The sequence below is a fragment of the Schistosoma haematobium genome, chromosome 4 (assembly GCF_000699445.3).
Source record: "Schistosoma haematobium chromosome 4, whole genome shotgun sequence".
Lineage (NCBI taxonomy): Eukaryota > Metazoa > Platyhelminthes > Trematoda > Strigeidida > Schistosomatidae > Schistosoma > Schistosoma haematobium.
In genome coordinates, this window is record NC_067199.1 from 27,237,949 (window position 1) to 27,258,179 (window position 20,231).

Sequence of the window (20,231 nt, forward strand, 5' to 3'; positions counted from 1 at the left end):
TCAGTTTATAGTGTTTTGTTTTGTACTGCCTAGGATTATGTTGAAAGAAGATAATATCAAGAATTTTCTTGATTTTTTAGGGTAGCACATTTTAAATATACAGAGACTATTATAATTATTTGACAAAACATGATAACTTCATTGAATAATACGTCAAAAACAGGATGATATTTACTCGATTGTCGTGCAAATATATCGAAAACAAAAGCAACTCAATCCATAAAATATAAAAAATATAAAGCTATCTAAGAATGTTTCTAGTTCGAGTGACGTAATGAATCATTACACTATGTACGGTCCCGGTAGATCACCACTGATAGAGGTGTGTTGGTTCAAGTGCCAAAACTTTGTTACCACGACCAAATGAAGATAACATGATGAAACCACAATATTGTAGTAAAAATAAGAAAAAGAAAGGCTAAAGATTGTGATTATGGTCTTAAAAAACAAGGTTGAAAAGTATACATGAGGAAACACTGGTACTCAGGAGTGATAGCATTTAAGCCATTGCAAACGATTTTGTGCCATATTACTCATAATCTTCAGCTCATGATCATGGTTGTCACACCACTCATAGCTGGATAGTGTTCACATATCAATAAAACTCAGAACAACAGTCAACTACTTAATGATTATATCATGTATTGGTTTGACCACCCGACCAATTACCCTTTTTTCACAATATACGGATGTGCGTCAAATAAAAAAGCCATAAAGAATATAATGTTGGTTTCTGTGTGCAATAACGATGCAGGCGATTTTCGAATCATTATGTCTTGGATATTATAAATCAGTAGGATATTTTAAATGAGCAACAACTGGTGTCTTATTATTGAATCTTTATAATTTTATGTTTTGCTATGTCTCAAATTGATCATGAGATTCACTATTGCTGTATAGCTTGAAAACGTGACTACAACAATACTAACAAAACGAAGGTCTCAAAATCGATAACATACTATTAACGGCTCTTTAGATTAGTGCAATCTTAACCGGTAAACTGTCAGTTTATTAATGATGAAGAAAAATTAATAGCTAACCCGTAACAAATGGTTGATCGGTCAGTTCATATTTCTAATATTTTATCAGATTATGAACATTATTATTTCATCAGAATGACCTAATTATTGTTAAGAAATTCTGAAAAACGAGTCCCCTTTAAGCAAATAGGACAAACACATAGAAGTTATTTCCCATCATCAAAAGATGGATTATGTAAGTAACAAAAAGAAATAAATGTGATATTAGTGCAAATATAGATGATAACAATTTTGGTTGAATGAAATGTGGTTCATTGACGCTGTAGGAAACTTTACTAAACATCCGCTTGCTAATGTTGACAAAAAAGTACACTATACACATTATCACGAGATGTAATAATCAATCCTTCCATAGCTTCAATATGAAGAATGAAAACACATTTGTTTGTGTATAAATGTAAGAATGTTAATATTATTTTTAATTATCATGTATGTGAGAACTAAGTATCTAAAATGACAATCTCTAAGAGCTGAGCTTTAAAAATATTTTCGATTGATAAGTTGTCTTGTGCTCTATTAATATTATATAAAATTAGTAAGTGAGGCTACCTTGATAATGCATCATCGATTCCAAACAGTTAATATTTAGTTGGCATTTATTACTACAATTTCTATAATCATTCAATTTTAGCGATGACGATACTTATCTACTAATGTAAACATAATTACATAAATCATTTATGGTTATAATTCGTGTCTATTTGCCCAGTAAATAACTACGCTTTTATTACTTTTCTATTAAGTGGATACTTTAGTTTATTCATTAGTAGGCTCACATTAACCACATTGGATCTCAAAATAGTCTCTATATATCTAATGATACAGTTGATATTTATGAATGTAGTATTTACTTCCGTAGTTCAAAATTATTTCATTTTTTAAAGAATAAATAATGATGAAAGTAATCTGAAGTGTTACATTTTACATTATATACATAGTATTAAAGTACAACTATAAATAATATTCATCTTTGACCACTGTACATAAGATCTCAGTGATATTTCTATTAATTAAAAAAAAATATTGAGAAAAACTAAGAACAGGCAAAATTAAAACGTAGTTTAACCTTAACATAAAATATAAATATTAATTTAGTCCGTTGAAATGAAAAGAATTCTTAAGTTCACATATATCCAACCTGCATATAGTATATGAGCTAGATTAGATACATTTTAGTGTAGAATTTATCTTCTTTATATTATGAAATGTTTATGAAACAAACCAAAAATAGATGTTTGAAAACATATACATTTTGAATTCGAAGCTGGGACGGAAACTTGACCTTTTTACAAATAAACAGAATATAGGGCAGCTAAAAATGAGAACATCATAATTGATTATCGATGAATCTTTTTTTCATTAATTTTAAAGCTAAGTTTAACTCAGTGAAATAAAACAATATACTTTGGATCTAAATCCCAAAGTTTGAATAATATAAAAATATTGAGTATGTAACAGTAGTTCATCTGGTGAAACGATGAAATCATTTCATCTAAATTTCAGTATAAGATTATGAAATTTGTTGAACTTCATTTAAATAATGAACCGATACAAGCTTGACGACCATTAAAAACCTGGAAGCACTGGATGATTGGACTGTTGAGGAGTCCTATACTTGGAAGAAATGGCAGTTCAGCGCTCCCAGGTTTTCAGTGGTTGTCTAAATTAGATCATTTGATGATTTCAATGGAATTTTACGCCAATTTATATATTTGGCACAAATTTTAACAGTAGGATTAGTGGTTAATCCATGAATATTAAATATCAAAAATGACTAGAATGACTAGAAAAGAAATTTATTCAGCACAAAACAAACGGGTAATATATATATATATATATATATATATATATATATCACAAATCTGATTGACTTATTGTCTTTTCGTGACAAATCAACAACCAATAATGGTAAATGCTAGAAAAATTCTAATCAATTACCTGTGGCAAATAGTCATTGACAAGTAATTGGACCCTTTCTTTATTCAATCTGTTTATTTCACATGCATCGTTATTTTGACTGGAATTAATGTGAGTTATTTTTAGCGATACAATTATGTATTTGATGATTCTCATTTTTACTTGCACTTCAATGATTCAGAAACAATTTTTTCAACCTTCAACTTGCACTTTTATTTTTCCTTCATATAAAAACATTAATACCGAATATCATTATATGTGAAAATTATATTTGAAATAATCCCAGCGATTGAAATTTAAAATAATTTCAACGTTTCGTCCAGCTAACTTGTCTGGACTTCTTCAGGGTAATAATCAAAATCCCGAATATCATTCATTAATAACCCAATCTTACACATACATACTTACAAACACAGACAATTCGTTTCAGCCATTTATTTTCACATCGTAAACTTTTCACTTGATTACCGTGTAAACTGACTCACGCTATCCTATTTACGAAAACTATCAACATCCAAATATGATTGGATTAACACAGTATAGATTTGATCTGATTTGATTGTTAAAACGCTATATACTTCTTTGATGATTTTGATTTTGATTATTACCTTGATGAAGTCCAGACAAGTTTGCCGGACGAAACGTTGAGATTATTTAAATTTCAATCTCTGAGATTATTTCGAATATAATTTTCACATAGAATATCTTCTCTATAGTCGGCATCCAATTATTGTCAAACTATTCGTTCTAATCTTGAAAAATATTCTTATAAATTATCTGTGGCATTGCGAATTATTATGTGATGTTCTTTAAGACCACATTAAGTAAATATTCTTCTTATCAAAATAACTTTTAACGTGCAGGTTAGATATTATAATCATAATTTGATCAACATTTGTATCAATATTTTTTTATTTTATTTCAAATATATCATTAGTTACTACTCAAATTTCGTAGCATCTAAATGATCTTGTTGGAAACAATTTTGGTGGTATAAATGTAACATTATATCTCTTAGCTCTTAATTGTTAAATATAACTAATAACAGCACTGTAATATGTGAAAACATACGGTTACATAGAGGAAGCATAAACCTTCACATATTTAGGAATGTTACTAAATGGTTTTTGGAGCTTTTTAAATTTCAAGGTAATGATGTATATTAATTACCATATTATAGTCTACAATAAATCTATACCATGATAAGTGATTCGGGCGAACTGTTTCAAAGATTTTTATAATTTAAGAATTATGCTTACCAGAATCTCGAGTGAACACATGGTTATTTACACTGTTTCGACAAATATAGTTATAATCGGAAAAAGATCGCATCCATTGAACGATACGCGCGATCAATTGCCTGAAATGATATGATCATGACCACAGTGACGACTACTTATTAATTCCGAATACTTGACCGAATAAACGAATATCAGGATACAGAATAGTTAGCCAGCAAAGTATGAATCGTTTTATATCATCATAATATCACGTGTATAAAATTTATTTAGGGGATCATGGAATATAAACTCACTTAATGTTGTTTACTTGTATCCTCCCATTATTATTTAGGACTGCAAATGATCAGTCACTTATTGGAATATGTGCATCCTGTGCGGACTACCTTGGTATTACCCTAATTCACAAGCTTTATTAGCAGAGATGGATGGTGGCTAGCGGTGGAATCCATAACGCGAGCTTCGTTCTGTTTGGAACTCGTTAGCTGGATGTACCTGCATCTTAGAGTACCGTTCGATTCAAACGCCATCACGTTATCCACTTAACTACTGTATATGTTAATTTAAAGATGAGGTTTAGCTAAGGGCTAAACATTGAAAAACTTAACATCTAATTAATAATGATGTACATTTTTGTGCATATCAACTCAGACATTCCATTGAAAAAATATACATTTTAAATCTAAAACAAAATTGTACATTTCACTTACAAGTAAAATACAAATCCAATAAAAGTCCCACGAATATTATAAAGTACCATACAGTTGCATATACATATATATATGTCTAATTTATCGATTACATCATTTGGTGGTAAAAAGTCTGATTAGGGAAAATATGGGAATGATTTACTAATTGACTATACCTTTATAAAATGTGTTTCAAAATATTATTTAGCTAACAAGTAAATTTCTAAAAAATTAATAAATAACTCCAACTAAAGTGATTCATAGATTAGATCAATAAAAGTGCCAAAATCAATTTCACACTATATATTCTTTAGTTCATTCTTTTGTTCCAAAAACACATGATACTTAATCTTGTTTGAAAGAATTCAATAAATGAAATCGAGCTTAAGATTATTACAGTTAAGATAATAGTAAATTACTTCAGAATTATTTTGTACATTTAAAATATCTCGACAGGAAGCCCATAAACTATTATGTAACGATAAATTTCACCCGTGTATGATAAATTAGGAAACCATTTTATCACGTACTTGTTTTAGATAATTAAAAGCTTCAAAGATCCTACAGAAATAGTTTTTTTTTAATTGACTAATATTCTAACAAAAGAAGATGAATATGTTAAACACGAAACTTAGATGATAGATCACAAAAAAGATGTATAGTACTGGTATTGTAATGTCTATGATTGTTCTCATTTAGCAGAAAAATGAAAAACGTTTTACTACGAGTAATTTTAAACACTTAGAGATCGATATTTGCAAAGATTTACCATTGCATGAAGTGATGCATAGTTACAATTTACTTCGATTGATTTCATTAATATGACATTCATTCATACATAACACAACTTTACAATGGTTTTGCTTCTTTTAAATTTTTATTATTCAAGATAATGTAGATATAAGAAATCAACTTTACTGTCCTGAACCAATTATTCTTACCATTATTTGGGTTATATTAATAATAAACAATATTGTCTGATTTTCTACAGCTCCATATTACGTATCTATTCTGTTTTAATAGAAAGCTTTAATCAAAAACAATGTAATTTATAAAACAAGAACAAATAAGGTATAGCAAAAGAGTCGCATTCATTTTATAACTAACGGTAAATATTGAATGTAAATAACTTTATTACCGAGATGTATTTCAGTTAATATTGATCATGAACCATGACTATTAATCACGAAATGAACTAGAAACTTACTTTTAAAAAAATACACTCGTTTGGGCAATTTAATGGGACACAATTTAAGACTATTTGAAGATAATAAAATGCAATAATTGTTAAATAAAAAAGCTTATAACTAAGTGAAAGTCAAGTATCTATTGATGGTCAATCAAGATTGTTTTAACTTTTAAAGAGAAAGTTTATAAAAATGAAAGTTTTGTCTCACTTCATTCCATTTGATTGTTTTTTCAAAATATTTCTCTTGAGATTAATATCATTCGAATTTGTTTCTAATTTGGATTTATGCAACATTCTGTTTAACTTTATCGTTAAATTTTTATTCGTACGATTTCACAGTGTTGTACGTGAAAACAAACTAACTGATTCTTAATACACAATGTTCCAATGCAATGAATCCTAATGAACTAATGAACTTCAAAGTAAATTTGTAACTGAAAAGTGTATATGGATTGTTTATAAATATATGCTACAAATATAACATCTCATATCATTATATAATGCTTGAAGCTTGTGTTGTGCCGAAAAAAACAAAAGCGCTGAATCACTTATACTCGGAACGAGGGACCTCGGCAATGCCCACGATGCGAAAGTAAGAACACAAGACTGGTATAAGAGAAGATTTATTAGCCCAAACACTATGACAACGACGAATCGAATATAGTCTAAAATACACTGGTTTATATATTGATTGTACACCCATTTTGATTAATAATTAAGATTAGATCACATACTCAGTTATAACAAATCATGTCAAGTGAATGCAAGAATGTCGTATATTATACAGAAGAAAATATCATACTAGAAAAACAATCAAATACTTCACTGAATGATCCTCATGTTGAATCAAAACGGATGTAATATTGAATAAAACTCATAATGAGTAATTCAATCGATAATTGACTTTTCTTTCCATTATATCAAGCAATGAATAATCTACTGGGTATAACTTGGGTCCTAACAGCCTGATTTTCTACTAAATTATATTTAGTTAACCTTATCAGCATTCAAAAGAACTCATTTTGTATTATTTGTTTGGAACTTCCTATTCATGTTTAGGACTGTAACTGAGTGATCTCTTATTGGCATATGTGCATCATGTGAAGATACTGGATTCGAGTGCCGGAGTGAACATGAACTCTGGGATTTAGGTATATCCAGCTGCCAAGTCTCAAATAGGACGAAACGTACGTCCTGGATTCTGTTGCTAACCGTCATCCATCTTTACTTATGATTTAGAAAGACATCTGTTTCTTATCTCATATTTTCTGAGTATTATTTAAATGCTCATGTCTTAAGTATTTTTGAACATGTTAATTTTCGAAAAATTCTATAAGGACAACTTTTTCCTGAAATTATGTCTTCACACGAAACTGAACTACAAGGTGTTACAAAAACCACTGACTTCCTATTTTATATTTTTCTATTCACATTTATTAACGACTTCCTGATCACAAAAGATTGAGTGTTTAGAACAACAATAAGCTGACTTAAGTTTATTTAGTAATCATAATAAACTATAATTTAATGATTGTTTACTATTTTTTCTCATGCCACTGACTACTCACAGTTTCAAATAATATTGAGCAGACATTATTTTTGTGTTTATGACCGCAACCTGTCATTTTTTACTTGGGTTTGTACTTTTGTGGCACTTCCCTACAATATACCATGTTGTTTCTTATTAGATAAGTTATGTGAGATAAACGTTTAGCACCGATTTTCACGATTGACTGAATTTAATATGTCACGAGTCAAGCTTTTGACACAGAGGTATTAACGACTAGTCAGTTTATTTTCAAAATGATCTTGTTTTTCCTAATATCCATTTATTTAAATTTGTTTTTATGATACATTTTTCTAGTAGAATGATAAATTTATTGACTTTTCCAGTTTTTCATAAGATAATGCTTCTGAGTAGTAAAAACTCTTAAAAGATCCTTATTGATGAGAGTGTCTCTTCTCTGTAAAATTTTGAAATGCCTATAGCTCATTACTTTTCACTACATCCGATAATGTGAAACTATGCGAATCGGTATTTATCTCAAAATAACTTCCACAATATGTTACTTATTTTCATTACAGATATATTGTAAAATGGCATATAAGTTGGCGTTATGTTAACAAATATTTTGTTTGGTATTGTGAAAACATTTATTTAGAATATTTTTTAGTATGTTGTATTACTACAGTAAGTTGTACCAAAATGTAATATCCAGCACTCTTTAGAATAAACCCATCTGTATTGCTTCAACTGTAGGTAAGGGTAAATATTAAATACAGTTTAGACCTAATTGCTTTGTAGTCAACACTTAATTATTTGATTTATTATGAGTTTAGTGTATGATTGTTCATGAGTAAAATGCAATTAAACAGTTTGCCCTTTAATCGATATGATCATGTAGTTCTGATGGTGGATGTTACCTGAAGAAAACCTTTGTAAGAAATTTAAAATGGAGAAAAGAAAATAGACTGAACTTAAGAGGTTAGAGATTTCACTGACTATTCAATAATTCAATGAGTTTGGAAAATATTAGTTTTCAAATGAGGGTAATAGTTAATTAGCATGATCCATACAATCTATTTTAATATACCATTTTATCAAGTTCTATTCCTGAAGGTAAAACTTAAATTAAAATCATGTCATATAAAAAAAATGAACAAACTGAGTGAACAACAACAGTAAACCAGTAAATATGAATTTAGGTTTTATAAAAATGTAGGAACAACTTTTTTATTGTTGGTAACATACTGATCACTACCTAATTTTATTTATAGTCTATAGATCATTAGGATAATAGGAGATGCGGAAGGATCAACATAAATCATAGGAATGATATCTATTCAGAAATTTGATCAGTGGAGATATTTAAAATGTTTCTTACGAAACCATTCTTAATAATTATTATTTGAATATGTGTAAGTGTTATGCATTGCAACATAATCACTACTATTACTATTATTAGCTTTATTTAGTATTATAATTTGGGTACAATATAGAATTCTCAGTGCAAATTATTTCAAAAAGTTTCCGTTTCTTATTTCTTGATCGATCCTGACGACAAACTTTGAGTGATACCCAATTAGATGTTAGCCGTTCAGGAATCGACATGTGAATAATGTACATTATTTTCGATGTATATTGCCAGTAACTACAATGTCTTTGATTGTGATCTTTCCTAACTTGTACAGTGGAAGGTCGTGAACTTTACACAAACGCACCTGAATATGTTCTGCAATTAATTGGAATAATGATCTGTTGAAAAAAAACAAAAGATAGATAATTTGTCTAGGTATTAAGATGGCAGGAACAGGTAGCCCAGATATTCAAGCAGGCTGCCAGATCCTTATTCTCAACTCAATATTCATTTTGCATAATTTCAAATTAATAAGCATTGCATTTTTAGGATACACACTACTTGACATGGAACCTGTATATAATGTATTTTTCAAAGTTCATGATAAATATAGTTCTTTAAGTAATTTTCATCAATATCTTATTTGAACCTCATTCTTTTTGAAGCTCAAAATAGCCTTAAATCAAGTTGCAATCTTGAGATTTTGCTGAGAAACATTTTTCCAGTGGTATATAACCTCCATGAACCTATGATGTAACATAACATTGCACTTCAAAGAAATCAATAAAGTGAATAAGCAGTGATAACAGGACATTTCTGAGGTAAATAAAGGTAGTTCTGATCCGAGTATCGATTTAATAACTCAGGATGATAAAGGGCACTCAATACTGCTATCGAAATAGAATAATAATAAATTAGGCGGTGATTGACAAAAAGTGACTCTGTAAAAATACACAGCTAAAAAGTTGTATTTTAAAGGTTTCTCTGATTTAACACATATTTGTGGTATGATTATTTTAATTAAAACATTCCCTTCGAGTAAAACAGTCATACTCAGATTCCTATGTCGATAAACATCTGAGTTATCTTCGCACGTTACTGGAAAGAATAGCGAGAAATGTGAGCATCATGATGTTTTTTCTTGATAGAACTAAATTTAAACTTAGCTTTTAATTCCATCATTGTTGTAAAACCAAATAAATGAGTGTAATATATGCCTATTTGAAGAGAAGTCTTGTTATGGACTGACAGCTTCAAAAACATGTGTTAACAGCAGGTAATATATAGCGAGACGTAAAACATTAGACTGAAAGACTATATAATTGCTATAAAACAGTATAGAAAACACACTTATCAGTCCGTCGTACACAGTAAAACAACCCTTACCTATCCCTTGAATAACATGTAATAAATTCCTATGCGATGGATAAATCAATCTATTATACTGGGACTGATAAACACACTTCAGCACATATAGGAGAGAAATATTGTCTTCAATCAGAACCTAACTAGACTGCTTTAGTATATAGTAATATTTGTATCTATATATGAAAATATACTACACTGATCACGGAAATTTGTAAGTGATAGCATAGATTACATAATTACGGATTATAGAAGAAACGTTTTATATTTTGATAATAATTCGGATTCCTTTAGAGAACCATGGTATGGAATGTTTTTTATGAAGTAGAACGTGATCTGCGTGAATAAATCCATTGCAGTCCTAAAAATCAAACTGAAGTTCCAGGTACCCAATATACATGAAATAAAATTATTATATATAAAACTACTAAAAATAACCTGAACAACGTTGAGAATGTTTTTGAACGGAAAAAGGATGATGAATTTCCTTACCATTTGACCAACAACATATATTTAGATTATTTTGTTTCATTCAAATAATTTGAAATATGAGTTAGTTTTGATGTCTCAGAGTTTCTCATATCTAGATTTTACACAACTATTATACATAAATTTTATTAGTATAACTTTCAAGTCAAGCTCTATTTACTTCAAGTTTTGAAGTAATAGACACTAATAATTGACTACATATCTTTTATTGTTTTTTCGGAAATATGGTTTTAACACATTTTTGATTTTCCAATAAACCTCCATTAATAAAAGTGAATCAGATTTCAAGTTGATTACAATATATTTTAAAGGTGATAAACTTACACTATTGATTTGGTTTATTCAATATTTCACCCACCCTGTTTACGTTTGTCGTTAGTGATATGAGTAGAAATGATAGTTTTGACACTGACAAAAAATATACTTCTTGAATTATCTTTATTAGAACGAAATTAATATTTTGATAATTTCTCGCAGTTGCTCAAAATAATACTGAACATTATTCCCCTAATATATAGACCATTAATTCTGAACTTCTGAAATATGAAACTCCTATATTTACGCTTTGATCATACACTCGTTTTGAAATGTAATATATATGATCACCTATAGTATAAAATTAGTCTTCAATATATATGATGGGTCATTTAAGCGAAGAAATTAGTTTATTATATATATATTTATTACCTAAACATCAAATTAACATCATAAAGTAAACTGTTCGCTCATCATTCAGAAATATAATTTCAAAACTCTTTCACCAATGTTTCCTTAGGCATATAGAAGCATAAAAAATATTTAGTAATTTATTGACGATTTTAAGTTACATTTGTAATGCAGCTAGTTATTGAAAAAAAACTACTACTTTTTAAAAGTGTATTCAGTAATATACATTTTCAATATCAAGGTGAAAAGTACAGAATAGTATAATAAATTATCATTATTCTATAATGTTGTTATTCTACACTTTTGAAATCTAAGCAATTTTATCACCATTAATACAAGTATCCTAGTCAGTAACAATATATATGTAAATCTTACCAACTGTTGTTGTTGTGTTTTTTTTAAAACAAACCTTTAAGTGTTTTGTACACAATCATTAATTTTGTTTACCTATTAAAATAATTATTGTTGTCTGTACAATTGATTTAAATTGAAATGATAATTAATTTATTAATGTAATTCATTTGTGTGAAATGTAAAAAATAGTATCTATGAATTCCATCATAAATATCTCTATTTTTAATGTTATGGAATAGTTAATTGCTAGTCATTTTTTTTATGTGAAACTGTACAATATTTAGTTATGTATACATTTATCAGTTTATGTTTCCATAACGGAAGTTTGTGTATAAGCTGCGCTTAAACTGAGACGTGTAGTAGCTGGTTTCAAATCTGATTTCATTATTTGTCCTGTAGATTTATTTTCTTTCATTAATAATTGTTCACTTTCTTTATCCATCGATGCAATATCATGTCGTGAATGCCATGAATTCATATAATGAGTAGATGGATTAGTGGTTTTCCGTTGATTATTATGTATTCCACATTTATTGATTAAATTTCTAAATAAGTCTTTCAACTGTGAACGAAACCGTCTTCCAAGAAAAACGTAAACAAAAAAGTTTACACCACTATTTAAACATACTAAAGCATTTGTAACTGGACGAATAATTTCGATTAAACTTCGATGATTAATCAGATAAATAATTTGGTATCCAACAGCTGGTAATTCACACACTAAATATATTATAATTACTCCAACACATAAACGATTTACTTCCATTGTACGAGAACGATTAGATTTTGTAACACGTACAAAATAAGCATGATTATCTGAAGAACTTGGTGCTCCATGACAACATTTTGGGATAGTATGATGATGTGATGGGTGTTGTTTTTGAGAATGCTGATGATAGTCTCTGTGAAGAGAATGATAACTACATTGTTCAAACTGTCTGTTAGCGCAATCTATTCTAGCAATAATTTGTGCTCTTCTCTGATTCGCATACTTAATTCCTCGAATAAGTAACACATTAAAAATGGCAATGATAACATTAGGTAGAATAACAATTAAAATTGTATAACTGATTAGACGATAAATTAATCTGAAGGCATAGTTATTATTCACCCATGACCTTATAGCACTATGGTATATGAGAATACCTTTGGGTAATTCCGTAAAGTTATAATAACCAGAATGTAGAATATTTGTCTTGTTGTCTTCATTAAAGTAACACAATAATGGCATTGCATCAACAATAAAAAAATGTGGAATATTGTAAAGCGATGATAATATAACAATAAGTGATATAGCAATATGCGCTTTTTTCCGTGTACATATACTAGGTGCATGAAGTGGTTTACATACAGCTACCCAACGCTCTAATGATACTAGAACAACAGTCCAATTTCTCATCATTCTTACCGCCATTCCAGATCCATACAATATTTTGCTCGTATGCGCATAAAAGTTTATGTATGACAACCATAAAATATAGAAAGATAACGTTTTCAGAAATTGGAAAAAGAAGCATAATATTAGAAATGCAGTATCAAATACGGCTAAGCTGGTTAATATTAAACTAGTTGTTCCATGAGATCTGTCACGTGCTAGAACGAACCCACTCAAAACATTGCCAGTAATCCCAGCAAGCAGTATACAACCAACTAAGAATACATCAAATGCTACATTATATAGGACAACCCAATTTGGTTTGAAAAGACCTGGCATACTTCCAATGTCTTGAATGAAATATGTATTATTATTTGGTAATTCGATCAGTTCAGCACAGTTTGATAAAAGTTTTAATAAATCTTCCGTACTCATATCCTTAGAGCTCAAAAAATTAGTTTCATTAATTAATTCCATTCTTACGAGATGCTCAATGTATTTTATTCATAATAGAATGATATATTTGAATTTTGAGGAAACGATGCTGAACAAACCATTAAATAGCTATCGCTTTGGCATGATACTAAATACTATTTGTTATGATTGGTTGACAATGAACCAATCATAGACGTTTCAGAGAAAATATCCCAAAGCACGTCTAATATTGATGTCTTATTATTAGTACACTGAACTTCTTTAATAAAATCAACTACAAATTTTGTTTTGCAAAGTACATCCATAGCTACTTTACGAATTTTATTGGTTTAACAATGTGGAAGCAATATTTACCATATTACAATAATTTGAAAGTGATTCGAATTGGAACGCTTGTTGACATTTCATAGTATAAAGTGATTTATACACTGTGTTTGTATTATTAAAAAATGGATAAAATACAAATACATTTTTACCCGATAAGGAGCAGTTTTTCACATTTTATGTTGTTATTTTAATAAAAAAGCTATATATACTATGACTGCTAGGTATCGAGAGAATTATAAACTCAATATGATTATTAGTTTTAATATTGAGTTGACTTCAGTGTACGAATTGTTGGTCCCTAAAATGATAATGTTCATTGAGGAGCTTCGAATCATTCTTTTCATGTTTATTTCTTGATAACGAGTATCAACAAACGTAAATATGAATGGTCCACAGTAGTTGCTAGGTTTAGAAAAATTTGATGTTTAATAATATTTAGGAAATTACTTTTATATGTGACCTGATAAAAATTTCACTTTACATGAACTGTAAACATTTAAAAGCATTATCGTTATTATCTGGAAAGTATGTATTTCATCTCCCTTGAGTAAATGAACAACAGTAATAAGATATAATATATTGATTTTAGGTAAATATATATTTGTTTCTATCTCATTAAATATAACTATATTCTTTAACTGTTATTACAAAGCATTTTTGAAATTATGTTAACGAATAATGAATTAAGTATTGTCTGTTTATAATATAAGTACCTTAACAGAAATACCCAGATTCATATTTTTATTACTTCTATTTTATGACTTTATTTCGAAAGGCAAAAAAACCGAACTTCTATTCAGAAATTAGTTGTATTCAAACCCATAGTATTAAGTTATTTATATATTTTATAGAAATAAATTTGAAGTTTTCTTTCAGCCTCTCAAGAAATTCTTTATGTTATCTTTAAAAGAAAGCAGATTTTTTTTCTCTCTCTATCAATTCGAAGTTATAGAGTATAAGGAAAAATTCTGATGACATGTAGTTGTAATCTTTATTGAAATCTTGACATTTCAACATATGTTGTATATACAATTGATGCATATTCGTAAAAACAAAAAAAATTAAAATGTTATCATGAAAGTTGATTTCAAAATGAATCATATCTAAAATTAAATCTTCTTCAGTAATCCATCAAAATATGAGGCGGAATCTTGGAGAACTATGAAAGCTATTATTCAGAAGATACAGGTGTTTATTAACAGTTGTTTCCGCAAAATACTTTGGATTCGTTGGCCAGACACTATAAACAACAGCCTACTGTGAGAGATAACAAACCATATTCCAGTGGAGGAAGAAATCAGGAAGATGCAGTGGAAGTGGATAGGACACACTTTGAGGGAAGCACCCAACTGCGTCACAGGGCAAGCCCTCACTTGGAATCCTCAAGGCCAAAGGAGAAGAAGATCAAAGAACACATTACGCCTAGAAATGAAGACAGATATGAGAATAAACAATAACTGGATAGAACTAGTAAGGAAGACCCAGGATAATGTGGGCTAGAGAATGCTGATCTGTGGCCGATGCTCCAACGGGAGTAACAGGCATAAGTGTGTATTTATAATCTTTTTAAGTTACCCCAATTCGCACAACATTATTATCAATAATTCAAGGTAAGTTAATGGGTATAAGACCATAAAATGAAACAGAATAGACAGTATTTCATATTTTCCATAATCCGTTAAACTAAACTACTTTAAATTTAAAAAAAAGAATATGAACCAAGAACAGCGTCATATAAACTTTTAGTTGTGTGCGTGTAATTTAAAAAGTCGAAAACTCAGAAAGAGAAGTTAGGTTAATAGTACGTTACTGCTATAGCTTGACTAAACATTATAGGGAAAAACATCCTAACACACTAAAACTATTAATTATTATAGAAAATTTCGAGTTCTTTTACGTTCTTTTAAGTACGTATAAGGGTGACTGATACATACGTATTAAACTATCGTGAGCTGTGCATACGTTTTCTTAGAAATACGAACTTATAACAACTCTTCTGCAATTAATTTCGATTATTGTTAATTTGGGATAATCCTTTTTATTAACTTAACAGATAATGTTAGAATAAAATTATAAGTTCACATATTTCTTTGTACTATTATGATTACGATCATATCTGTATAAACGTGTACGCTTGATCACATGACAGACTGTAGCGAAAATGCTGATAGCTCAAATATCACTCGATGATTCATTCCGTTTTCCATGTATATATGTACTGAAATCTTATTATTAGCTTTTGCCTTGCATAGCAGCTTCTTATTCAATTTGACTATAAATTTGCCTCTGTATTTGCTTACGCATACACACATTCACCTCTCAGCTTCAAGTTCTCTTGATGTACTTATAAAATTGTGATCAGTGTTATCCGCTAATAAACTGTAGTTTCCGCTTACTTATTGCCTTCTGAATTCACACACGTAATAACGGTTACAAAGGTTATTGATTAACGAAGAAAAGGCACCACTACAGACTATCGTTTTGGTAGAGCATATAGATGTAAATAATGGGCACATTATTTTGTCAGTATTTCAGTAATCATAGCCATGTAAAAAATGTTTGGCAAGAAAGATATTTATAAAACAATATTTTACTAATAGCGTTTACTTGATAAACCACATCAACTTACTTTGGATTATTCTGATGGAATGTTGTAATCAATCTAAAGATTTGGCTGATAGGTCTTAGGCCTCCATATTAAACTATTTTAAGGACAAAAAAATAACTATTTTTCTCCATAAACTGGGATTTTAATAAAGGATTGAAAAGTATGGTAAATTACTGTTTCTTAAATTCCATAATAAAATGCACACTATTATACGAAATGTATTCAGTGTACAAGGAAAGATATTGTTACACAATAACAATTCATTTGTTTCTTGGATTCTATTTAGATGATTATAAGTTCAAAGTTTAATATTAAGAAATCGGTAAAGGACTGTTTATGTGTTTATATGAATGTATAAATCAAGCTTACAAACATCAATTTAGAATAATTGAGACAGTAATGAAATATTATTATTGGTTAATAGTATTCTAATATTCTGGAAAAATGAACTATGAAACCTATAAAGACAATGGATTTTCCTTTTTTAGATTAATAATTATTTACAATGAAAAAACTACCTCAAACAAAATGATCAAATCCCTAATAAGGAGCAATGAAAACTAATAGGGTTCTTGACTAGTTGCAATTGAAATTGTATAACAATGATAACTGTTTTCTTTTTGTCTATATCAATGATCCTCTATCAATCTATGTCATTAATAACTTTGAATAATTCTTTTCATGCAACTTTTGCTATTAATTTTAAGCTGTTATTGGGTGAATAAAGATAACGAATAAATTGATACACATTGTTTAACGATGGTTTTTATTTTAGTAAATAAAGAAATTTATGTCAAAACGTCTTATTTGTTATTGATTATACTTTTTCACACAGGTTATGCTTGTTCTCTTAGTTGCTAAATAATCATCGGAGGATTCAGGCATTCTATTATTATCAGTATAGGGTTGTAGAAATTGTTGAGTTTAACTTGATGACATGAATGGATCAATGTTAGACCAATATCAAAAACCCGGAAGTACTGGACAGCTGTTTCTTACTAGCATGGGACTCCTCAGTTGATTAGCGTTCCCACTGTTTGTTTTGATACTCTTACTCAACAACCGAATGTATACTGCATACTGAAGTGTATTCTAAGCTACCAAGATTTCCAATTCAACTTGGGTGTCTGTATATGCAAATTAACTGAATCTAATCGCTGTTGGAAATTGTTACAGTCATAGTTTACCAGTGGATTAATAATAGTTCAGGGAATCCAAAATTTAAAGGCCCATTTTTTGAGTAAAATACACATTTGTTAGTGATTTGCTAATGAAAAGTGATTGATTGATTGCTGTGTAATATACCTTTGATTTTGTTGACTATATCTGGAATTCAATTTGATCATATCCCTCTAAATTTCGTTCCACAGTGTTTGGTAAGCAAACGAATGTTACTGGAAGAATGTTGTGTGCATATCATCTTGATTCTTATTCTTCGCCATAAAAACATTCAGATTTAGTAATGCAGATATTAAGATCATAATTAAACTGGTTTTATTATCACAATCAGACCTAAAGTTCTTTGGTGTTCGAATGACTATATTTGCGTGTTTGACAGTGGTTAGGGTACGCAAACTTAAATCTCCGAAGGAATATACTATATATATACAATAATTCATTGTTTACTTACGCTAATGGTAAATAGTGAATCAGTTGATCAAACAAAATAATACATTTCATAATCCAGCTTCTTAGAATAATGCAGCATTATAGGTAGTTCGCCTAGAAAGAGTGAGAAGCTTTTGTGTAAGAATAAAGATTAATGATTTCGTTTTAACACAATGCTCTATACTGATTTTATCACGTCATATAAATGGATGAAATATCATTTGTTGTATGATGTTTAGGTAAAAGTTTTAATTTTGTAATCAGAAGACATGAAAATGAGAATTTTTTTCAACAAACCAGTGAGAGCGTACATTAGCTGTTAGATGATCTTTTTATCTGCTCATTTATTATTACTTCAAAATAATACTTGGTTGGGTAAAAATGTCGAAGATAATAAGGACGAATAATAATTTTTTGTGGTGATCATTGTTAGCAGACCAACCAACGCTACAAAAAAAAACATAATTTTGACAGCCGACTTATAAATATATCTATTTTTAACGCCTTCCTTAATAGTTTAATTGGATTTTCACTGCTATCTATTTATACTGAATTACATTTACTAGGTAGTAAAAGCAATATTTCGTCACAATCCTAGTAATTTCCCATTTTAAAGTATCATGTCAGGTTGGTGGTCCTAGTAAGAATGTTATTATATCTAAGGATTTATTGGTTGAAATACTTTAATAAAGGAAGCTAAGTTTAACAGGTTGCTTAGAAAATTCATATATGGAGGACAATGATGAAAATATCTTTTCAAAAGTTAAAATGTTATAAATTTTATTGTTGATTCAGATGATTTTGATACAGAATACTTGAACATAAGAACCCATACAACAGTTGATCAATCTATCGATCAACAGTGTGAAAAATGAATAGTATTTTATTAAGTTGCAGTATTTCCATAAACGTTTCAGGAGTTTAATTTTCATATATTCATCTGATTTACAAAGCAATATTACAGTACCTCATTAAATCATTTCAACTCACTGAAATATATTTTCCTGAAACGCAACTTACAGAGAGAAGATCTACGGGACAACACTACTAAGATGATACCTTTAATCAATCCCTGTTGCACCATCAAATCCTATGCGTATTATATCCATTTCGGCGTCATTCCCATAACTATCTGTTATGAGCCTCATGTATTTACTTATTTAGCAATAAATTACAAAACCTTTAAGTAATAACACGCTTCTCTTTTCTACTTTGTGATTAAAAAAAATACAATGTTATCAAACATCATGTTACGTTGCTATAGCGATTCATCTAAAGCATTCAGACCATGTTATCTTCAGCTTATCCTTTTATTAGTATCTTCTTTTTTGTTGTTAATGTTATTCGCTTAAACACTAGTGACTTTAAAAATAAATTTCATTTGTGCTTTAATTAATATTAATAAATCTTTAAGATACTATTCTTCAAAGTCAAAATGTAATGCAATTCAATTTACTCATAAATCTATACGAAACCAATAACACATCAGTGATATCTTAATTCCATTTCATTTCATAACAATAGACATCAGATCATTTATTTTAGTGTTCTGTAATTTTTAAAGTAAAATTCATATAAGTATTTTAAATTCTTTTAAACAAAAAAAAACAACATTTGCCTACCATCATCTATAAAAGTACTTACGGTGACTTGATAAATTTTAAATGAAACATATTTAAACATGTAATTGTTTATATTAGATGAAAATGATATGTAACTGACCTATTGATTTATATATGAAGCAAATTTATGACTACACTATACATTGAACAAAAGAAACCACATCAATTATTATCTTTTTTTTTAAAATAAGGTAGATAAGAATTTTCTTTCTTTACAAACATTTCAAATGACATTTTCAATGAAAAACACTATGAAGTATAACTAGAAGTTTCTAAAGTCAATTTAAGGTCATGATTGTGATAGAATTTCAAACATTAAATGAAACAAAGAGTTTTATTATAATTATGTTTCTATGGAATAACAAATATCAATCATATATGTCAATGGTTTCTGTATTTCATGTTAGATCAGTCATTTAAGAAGAAAAAAAAACAGGCATACAAACAACTG

General features: G+C 28.9%; 1 protein-coding gene across 1 annotated transcript; it reads right to left on the reverse strand.

The window, feature by feature from the left end:
* Positions 1-12,109: 12,109 nt before the first annotated feature.
* MS3_00007777 (uncharacterized protein) lies at positions 12,110-13,712 on the reverse strand (the record flags this gene model as incomplete). Its single annotated transcript, XM_012944310.2, has 1 exon — positions 12,110-13,712. Exon 1 carries the CDS (start codon positions 13,655-13,657, stop codon positions 12,110-12,112), a length of 1,548 nt encoding a protein of 515 aa, XP_012799764.1. The 5' UTR covers positions 13,658-13,712.
* Positions 13,713-20,231: the final 6,519 nt, after the last annotated feature.